This window comes from Lottia gigantea, assembly GCF_000327385.1.
Source record: "Lottia gigantea unplaced genomic scaffold LOTGIsca_3, whole genome shotgun sequence".
In the NCBI taxonomy this organism is placed as follows: Eukaryota; Metazoa; Mollusca; class Gastropoda; family Lottiidae; genus Lottia; species Lottia gigantea.
The window spans coordinates 3,941,586-3,951,031 of NW_008708986.1; the positions used below are offsets into that span (position 1 = coordinate 3,941,586).

The 9,446-nt window shown below is 35.3% G+C and overlaps 2 protein-coding genes across 2 annotated transcripts; both read left to right on the forward strand.

Moving 5' to 3' along the window:
- The first annotated feature begins 663 nt into the window (after window positions 1-663).
- On the forward strand, window positions 664-4,468 carry LOTGIDRAFT_205662 (hypothetical protein). The gene is made up of 4 exons (XM_009057278.1): window positions 664-902; window positions 1,855-1,956; window positions 2,510-2,622; window positions 4,208-4,468. Exons 1-4 carry the CDS (start codon window positions 729-731, stop codon window positions 4,323-4,325), a joined length of 507 nt encoding a protein of 168 aa, XP_009055526.1. The 5' UTR covers window positions 664-728; the 3' UTR covers window positions 4,326-4,468.
- A 3,719-nt stretch (window positions 4,469-8,187) lies between these two features.
- LOTGIDRAFT_153379 (hypothetical protein) lies at window positions 8,188-8,616 on the forward strand (the record flags this gene model as incomplete). Its single annotated transcript, XM_009057279.1, has 1 exon — window positions 8,188-8,616. One exon carries the CDS (start codon window positions 8,188-8,190, stop codon window positions 8,614-8,616), a length of 429 nt encoding a protein of 142 aa, XP_009055527.1.
- Between the last annotated feature and the right edge of the window lie 830 nt (window positions 8,617-9,446).

Consider the following 9,446-nt stretch of genomic DNA (forward strand, 5'->3'; position numbering starts at 1 on the left):
AATGCTCATTTTGTTTATGTTATAAATTTTGTTAAAGAAAATTTGTTCAAATTTATTTCTTAGCAGATTCACTTGTCGGCATTAAAGAAATTTAAAATAGATTTTCTTGCCTTTGTGTATGTGTATCAGGGTCACTGTGATTTCAGAATTAACAAATACCATTCAAAAAAAATATGTCATAATCAAAATATGGTCAACATTCTGGAACTTATTACTTTAGTATGTGTTTTCAAATACCCATATGCAAAGACGTAGAATAGACCCAAGTCACTGCCATGGCGACTAACATAGACATGCCTACAATTCTAGGCTCTTGTTGTTTTCGTCATTTTTCTCGACGAAATCTTGGGACAAGAGTGTAAGAAAGCCACTCAGTTTCAGAACAGGATTTTGTTTATATTTACATTATGGTAACTACAATTTACAAAACACAATAATTTTGTTTACTCTCACTGCTATATAGAGTTATCTACCTAGAGATATTCATTTATTTTAAGAACATCATCTTAATAATATTCTTTTAATTTTTTCGAGCTCTTCACTATTCAAAAGACAACGTACAATGACAGATATCAATATAATTTTAACTCATGAAAAACAAAAGCATTTTGAAGACGAGAGTATGATCGTGTCAACTCGGTTTGTCTTGGAACTTCAGACTATAGCGCCCTCTAACGGGCTCAACTCCACGTGATAATTCCTCTTCCTTTTCTTCGTGAATATTGTTCATGGTCGCCACGCTTCTGAATATTTTTGCAGCATTTTCCAGAGCCATGTCTAAATCAGGAGAAAGAACCTTCCTTGCAGTCAAGCCAGATGGAGTTCAACGTGGACTAGTCGGTGATATCATCTCAAGATTTGAGAAACGTGGCTATAAATTAGTTGCTCTGAAACTTCAACAGGTACTTTATACTCTCCTTACTTACACTCAGGCTCACAGGCCTAGCTACTAGACAATCTACCCATAGGCCTACTGGGTACAAATTACAACTACTCCTCTCACTCAGAATTCACCACTCAGACCAGATTTTTTCAATTTCAATAAAAAAATGTATATTTTACAAATATATTCAGAATAGTATGATATTGTCTGAGAGAAAGAGATGTATATTTTACAAATATATTCAGAATAGTATGATATTGTCTGAGAGAAAGAGAAGTGGAAACACCAACCAAAACCAAAATTCTACAATACTGAAACTGAAAGGTTGTGTAGTTAATCTTAGAGTGTCTTTCTAAAATCCAAAAAACTAATTGTTTAAACTTGACTGAATGAGGAACTCAACAAATCACAAGAAGGCCTTTTGTTTTATTTGTATTTAGTAAGTGCGATTACTGCTTTTTATACGCCCACATCTCCGTATGTGGACGTATATTGTTGGCACCCCTGTCTGTCCGTCCGTCCATTCGTCAACATTTTCTTGTAAACACTCTAAAAACGATGGAATCAAATGAAATTCGGTATGTGTATACATATTCATAAAACGAAGGTAAAGTTTGAATTTGAGCTATTTTTGTCCGTTCAAAGCACAGATATTGCCCTTGCCCCAAAATCTTGAATATGCTATTAATCTCTTAGTTTTCAACTGATTTTGATAAAACTTAAAATGGATGTTTCATTTTTACCATCCACATGCCGTGGTGGGCGTATATGGCTGTGGTCCACTATTTTACATTCATGTAGGCTATCCTGCCACCACTTCAAGCCATTCATTAGATCTGCATAATGCCATTGCATAAGCCAGATTTATTTAAATGCATAGTGGCATGTGAATTGGATGGTCCTAAACATAACTTTATTTCATTTAAGCTTACTTGTATGGCTGCCTTTAACTTTCCTTTCCATCATTGTAGGTTAGCGAGGACCATTTAAGGAAACATTATGCTGATTTAAAGGGAAAACCATTTTTTGAAGGCTTAGTGAAGTTTATGGCATCTGGACCCCTTGTAGCAATGGTAAATACTTGTCAAATACAATCAACGGACAAATCTAGCAGTTAAATAAACATGATTTTGGGCTAAGATGGATAATATAGTTACAAGGACTCAAGGCGTTTTTTTGGTGCAATTTGGTTTAGATTAGCAGTGGTCCACAAATGCGAAATTCAAATCGGTGATTTGGCAATATGGCTGCCTCTGCTGACGACTAATGAAAGACCGCTATTTTGATTACATTAGCAACTTCCACATGCTGTCATCTTGGAAAAGCCTTATCGAATTGCCTAACCACCTCCTGGGACGGTTAGGGTGATTAGCCAAATCAGTTTAGGTGAACTGGCTCACAAATGTACCGATTAGCCTAATGGTCCTGGCTCACAAAATAGCTAATCTGCCTAATCCAATCGGCCCACAAAAACGACTCAAGTGTCCCTCAATATTTTGAATTGGAAAATTTGCTTATACCTCTCTCTCATTGGCCAGTTAGAGATTATTAAGAAGAGCATGAACATCCATTGCATTTCTAACAATGTTATTTTCTGGTTTATCTTTTGATTGTTGAATATTTCAGGTATGGGAAGGTTTAGATGTTGTCAAACAAGGCAGAGCTATGTTGGGTGAAACTAACCCATTAGCTTCCAAACCTGGTTCTATCAGGGGAGACTACAGTATCGATATGGGAAGGTAAAAAATACTGTGAATTTGAGAAGAACTGTCCATGACCATATTACATGGATATATTTGTGAACTTGTTGAAATACAGCGATTTGAGTCTTGAATATATATAATTGAAATGGTCTTCAGAAATACTAGAAATGTACGAAGATCCCACAATTTCTTCAAAAATATCTTAAAACAGGAATTTCTTCTCCTTTTAATACTCCCACATGAAAATGTGGACGTATAAGCTTATTGACCCTGTCCTATGTCCTTGTAGGCCTAAGAGACTACATTTTTTATACGCCCACATCTCTCTATGTGCACGTATATTGTCGGCACCCCTGTCGGTCTGTCAAATGAAATTCAGTATGTGTATACATATAAAACGAAGATCAAGTTCGAATTTTTCAACTGTTAGAAGCAGAGTTATTGCCCTTTCCCCAAAATCTTGAATATATATTACTTTTAGTTTTCAACCGATTTTGATGAAACTTAAAATGGATGTTATTGAACCTAAATCGAAAGGATGGAGAAAGATTAGTTTATTTCTGATTAAATTTAAGGCTTTTTCAAGATTTAGGCCTCTTAAGTCAGATTTAAGAAGTTATCGGCCCATCAACATTTGCTTGTAAATGCTCTAAAAACTAGAGTTTTTTATGGAATCAAATGAAATTCGGTATGTGTATACATATTCATAAAACGAAGATCGAGTTCGAATTTGAGCTAATTTCGGCCATAAGAAGCAGAGTTATTGTCCTTGCCCCGAAATCTTTAATATTTACCATCACATGCCGCGATGGGCGTATCGTATATGGCTATGGTCACTATCATTATATGATCTTGATGAGATTTGGTATGATATCTCAGTAAAGCTTGAAATTATTAACAATCGGAATATTGGTTTCTCATATTAAACCACTACAGACTTAAGTTATAATTTCTGACAGTTGGTAGTGGTCGTATGTTACTTTGCCTGGCAAACTTTCTTGTGATACAATATTGTTGGAACTTGGTATTCATGTATTGTTGACTTGTAGGCACTATAGAGTCTATACAGTTTTTATCCAATATTGATGAAACTTGGTATGCAGTGCATATTGATAAGATCTAGGTCATGGTCGAAAAAAGTAATAATTGGATGAGAGGTTTTGCCATTGACTCAATAAAAACTCATCAAATTTGGCTTGTAGGCATGATATAGGCTACAGTTTTATTTGATCTTGATGAAACTTAGTATGCATGTATGTATCTATGAGATCTCAATTGAGTTCGATATTAGTAACAAAAGGATGAACGGTTAAGCCCTTGTATGAACCTCAATGTTGCCTGGTAGTGGGCGTATGTTACCTTGCCTGACAAGCTATCTTTCTCTAGACTTAAATGTCTTTTCTATATTTCAATATTTTAGTAGTGAATGCTATTAGTTATTGTCTTAGCTAGAAAAATATTCCCCTTTCTGTGACTAAGGTATGTTTTGTCAAAAAATACGGTGGAGTAAGAGTCACCCAGCTGTAAATAGGTGTGAATAAACCAAGAAAGATCAGTGTTAATAGTTTGGTTAAGGTCTGACTGCAAGCAATATCCTTGTAAAACATGTTTTTCTTTTCAGAAATATTTGCCATGGTAGTGATTCAGTTGAGAGTGCCAAAAAAGAGATCGAATTATGGTTTGATGCTAAAGATTTATGTGATTACAAGAAAGCTAATGATGTATGGGTTTACGAGTAAATAACATCTAAATTCTACCCCATGAAAAGACCAATTAGACAAATATTATAAATATTTTATTCGACCCCTATTGGTTGTTGTTACTGCAATGTGTTAAAGTTTGCAATGGTCTGGTCTGTAATAAAATCGCAATAGTGCTCCAACAGGTGTTTTAATTTGTGTTCTTGGTACCAAGTTGTCTGAAACTTGCAGGTTAGCTCTTATTTCAAAATATGTCCGTGCTTAAATGTATGGAAGAAGGGTTTCACACAGTTCTATGGACTTTGTCTTGCCCTTTATGTATATTGTATGTATAAGAGTTTGATAGAGACAAAAATACGGTTTGTTTCAAATTTATAAAGATTCATGGCTATCCCCTACTCACAAACTGAAAGGTAAACTCTTCATCAGTGAACTTAACTGGTGTTAAGAGTGAAGAAGTTCCTAAAAGCTTCTATGTAAAGCACTGGCCAAGGTCACAAATAAAGAGATAAATGTTCAATACAAGATAAGGTGAAGTTAGCATTGTTAGTATTAAGTTAAAAAAACAACCACGAGTAATCTGCAATAAACAAAAGTCTATAATATGAAAGTTTTCTTGTTACCAGTTCTAAAAGAAAAGAGTATTTATAGGTTCTGAAAAGATAAACATCTATATATAAGGATTAGAATATATTATACTTAATGAGCTAGAAAATATAGAGGGGGTCAAGTATTATTGGATTCAATGGGATCGAGTCTACCACGGACCAGAAAATTACTAAGGTTATTATTTTTATTTTTATTAAGTCCATTTGGAGCCACTGTTTGGAGTTGGTCCATCCAGTAGCTTTCTCTCTGTAATCGTTTGGTTTTTGGTTTGATAAGATCAGAGTCAGGAATTGATTCAATAGGCATAAGTAGGTCTTCAATGGAATGGTCAGATAAATTAAAATGATGAGAAATTGGTCTATTTTTGCTATGAATTATATCAAAGCAATGGCCGCTAAATCGAGTTCGCAACGGGTTCTGGGTTTCGCCGACGTATTGTTTGTCACATTTTTTACACGAAATTAGGTAAATGATATTTTTATCCGTACACGTGAGACGTTCTTTAATTTCAAATATTTTTCGTTTTTTTTTATTTTGAAAATAATGAGACATATGGATATGTTCACAGGTGCGACACCGAGAACCTCTACATGGTATTGCGCCAAAGTTATTTATTGGAGGAGGGAGTTCATTAATTTTCAAAAGGTCCAAAACAGTGTCATTTTGCGCAAGAATCGTTTGGAATAGCCCCTCTCTCTTAATTTACTGAAAACCAGTCTACAAGCTGCATCAAAATCTACTTTTTGAGTGCAAATTCTAAAAAAACGCAAAATTTGTGATTTGATTATTCCCATAAAAGTATGTTTTGGGTGAAAAGAGTTTTTATATAAAAGTTGGTGAGTATCCGTTGGTTTAAAAAATACTTTGATATCTAATTTGTTTGTTTGAGAGAAACTTGGTCCTTTGAATACCGTAGTATCCAAAAAATCCATACTTTGTTCAGAAATATTCGCAGTTAGTTTTACAGATGGGTGGTGATTATTTAAAATTTCAAAATATTGCCAAAAATTTGTTAAAGACTCGGTCCAAATAATAAAAATATGTCAAGAAACCTTCCATAGAAGAAAGGTTCAAAAGGGGAAATGGAAGAAATTTCCAATTCCCACTCAGCCATAAAGATATTTGCATAACTCGGCGCAAATCATTTGCCCATCGCGGTGCCTGAAGTCTGGAGATAAATTTTTTCATTAAAGGCAAAGTCATTTCGCGTTAGACATTATTCCAAAAGTTCTAATATTTCTTTGTCGGGTCTATCTACGCAGGGATTTCGAAGAAAGGCCTTTCGGACAGCGTCTAAACCGGTTTTATTATCAATATTGGTATACGTACTCGTAACATCTAATGAGATAAATCTTGCGTTTAGAGGAACATTCAAGCTTTTAATTTTTTCAACAAAATCGGTGGTATCCTTAAGATATGACGGATGCTTACACGCTAATGGAAGTAAAAAATGGTCAATGTATTCAGAAACTCGGTAGGATTCGCTCGCGCAATCTGAGATAATAGGCCTGCCTTTAGGAATCCTATTGGCTAAAGACCATTCAGTTTCCGGGTTTTTGTGAATCTTCGGTAAAGGTTTCGGATTAGGTTGATCAACAATTAATAATAAAACAATTGTGGGTTTTTAAAAATGCGGTCGAAAACGGAGAGACCCATAGAAATAATTGTGATTCCAGTTAACGTAAAACTTTCAAAAAGAATTTCATTTTATGGTTATCTAATATATACATGTTTTCCATAGAAAGAATAACAAATGTGAATGGAGTGATCAACGGCTCGACAATACATGTACCAGGCGGTCCAACAGGCGGTTCGGCTGGCGCTGTCTGCAGCATACTAAGCTTAATTTTTTTATGCTAGAACTAACGATATAATAGTAACAATAACGTGTTTTAATATAGTTATTTATTGCTTTTAATTTCAATCATTTTGTTTGTAAGTATTTTTGTGCTTCTGGAAACTGAAAGAAATAAAAAAAATCAAATTTCGATGTGGAAATCAATGACATTCTATGATGTTAATATCAATGCCTTTTCAATGTACTTGTACAGACATAGAAAGAAATAGTTGGCTTCACTGGTTATTACAAGTTTCTGCTGTTTGATTTTATAACTATAAAACATCGGTAAAAAACCAAATTAAAAAAGAGACAATTCATTTTGAAATGACTTAAGTGTTATTGCTCTATGATAGGGTGGTGTTTATGAGGTAAAAGATATGATTACGTGATTCTTCAAAAATGGCCTTCAACCCACCTTGAATTTTTACTCTCTTCTTTCATCCTGTCTATCACTACCGGGTGTGTCACCACCTTGAATTTTTACTCTCTTCTTTCCTTCTGTCTATCACCACCGGATCTGTTACCACCGGGTCTGTCACCACCAGGTCTATCACCACCGGGTCTGTCACTTCATGGTTTGTCACCACCAGGTCTTTTACCACCAGGTCTTCGTCTTTCCTGTCTATCACTTTCTTGAGAAAGGACGAGCCAAACAAGCTGCGAACATCAACAATTACTGGCCCCCATTCATTATTCTCATTAATCTTTTCTCCAAGTAAAGGAGAGTAAGGCATGGTGCCTGTTTTTCAGACATAGACTACATTCTCATGTTGATAATATTTTACTGGATTACAAAATGTCTTATTGTTTTCAGATAACTCAAGTTAGTCGGATTTTAACCTGGCAATAGTATACCCTATGTTTATTATTTTGAATATGACCGAAATCAAAATGTTCCTCATAGAAATTTTCCTTGACCATATCCTGATAATTCTCATTGAGACATGTCCGACAATCTGTTTAAAAGCCACATTTGTTTTGTAATGGCAGTTGCATTGACAGGTTTCCTTGACCATATCATCATTGAGACATGTCCGACAATGTGTTTAAAAGCCACATTTCTGTAATGGAAGTGGCATTGACAGCATTTTCATAAGTTACGACTCATAGAATAGACTCTCATGTGGTCGCCCAGCTTTACTGGAGTTTTTAACGCACTCAGATGTAGCATGTTTGAGTTCAACTAAAATTTCAAAAAGAATTGTCAAATAGGTATATATTTATCTTGAGGGTTTTTAATCAGCAGGGTCATGAGAAATATATTTTAAACAAAGTTTTTACCATCATCGCAATAGAAAGTAATTCCGCTTACTAAAAAGTTTTGTGAAACGAACAGTATGGCTTGACAAATGTAGAGGATAATGAGATATATTTTTACATCCGAATTTCTATATAAATCCAAACTATTCTTTGTATTTCATCATTCATTTTGTTGAACTTGAATACACGACGATGGGAAAGATTGTACTCTTGTTAATGTTTGCAGCCTGCTTGGCATTGGTACTTGCACAAGACGAAGGCGACAATGGTTCGCGTCCACGAAGACGAGGACGACCTGGTCGAGGTCCACGACCCGATGGTGACAGATCAGGTGGTGACGGTCCTGGTGGTGACGGACCTGGTGGTGACCGACCGGATGGTGACAGGCCGGATGGTGACAGACCTGGTGGTGAACGACCGGGTGGTGACAGACCTGGTGGTGACCGACCGGGTGGTGACAGACCGAATGGTGATAGACCGGATGGTGAAAGACCGGATGGTGACAGACCTGGTGGTGACGGACCTGATGGTGAAAGACCGGATGGTGATAGACCTGGTGGTGACCGACCGGATGGTGACAGACCTGAAGGTCAGCGACCTGATGGAGATGGAGGAAACTAATGAATAACATCAATAACAATGTAAGTTCCAAAATATATAATATAAAATACGGGGGCTCACATACGACATATTTCACTTTTTATTTTAAATTAAAAACTTTAATTTTTACCTGCGTCAAAATAACCAAGGTAAAAATTTAAGTGAAAATCGGGTAAAAATTAGGTGAAAATTCTTGTATTTTTAAATTGAATACTTTACTTTTTTACCTTGGTACGGTGGCTCCGGTATGGAACCGGTATGAAAACATTCAGATACTTTGTTTGAAAGAAACAAGATAGTCTGTTTGCAGAATATGGTACCGTTCATCTTCAACAACAACAGTTATTAAACCAAATATATTATCATTCTTGGAATGGAGATTTGATTAAGAATTTTTCATTCATTTATATTATCTTAATTACCATGGTGTCTTTATTTCAGTTTGAAGTTTCCAGTTTCCAGTACAGAAATATTTAAAAACATGATAAATGATAAATAATAAATTACTCTATTGGAACTGTTGATTGTTATTATTTTTTTTGTTTGTTTAAAGAAAATGTAAAAACTGTAGAGTCGTAGAATTTAGAGGCTGCCATTCGAGAACTATCAGAGATGTAAAGCTGCAATATGCTCTGCATGTGCACACTCATCTGAATATGTTTTCTGCGAAATTTCAAGTTTCTACCATGTAATAACTGCTTGCTACAGCTAAATAAAGATGAAACTGTCGATTTGAAAAAAATTTGACAGGCTGTCAATGGAAAACTATCAAAGATATAAAGTTACAATTTGCACTGCATGTGCACACCCCTCTGAAATTGTTTTTGCCAAATTTCAACTTCCTACCTCTG

What these genes read in the sequence shown, in the direction of transcription:
- LOTGIDRAFT_205662 (XM_009057278.1), top strand. Translation starts at nt 729, where the DNA reads ATGGTCGCCACGCTTCTGAATATTTTTGCAGCATTTTCCAGAGCCATG. An exon ending in CTGGACCCCTTGTAGCAATG is followed by an intron (nt 1,957 to 2,509) that starts GTAAATACTTGT and finishes TGAATATTTCAG; the next exon opens with GTATGGGAAGGTTTAGATGT. An exon ending in TACAGTATCGATATGGGAAG is followed by an intron (nt 2,623 to 4,207) that starts GTAAAAAATACT and finishes TTTTCTTTTCAG; the next exon opens with AAATATTTGCCATGGTAGTG.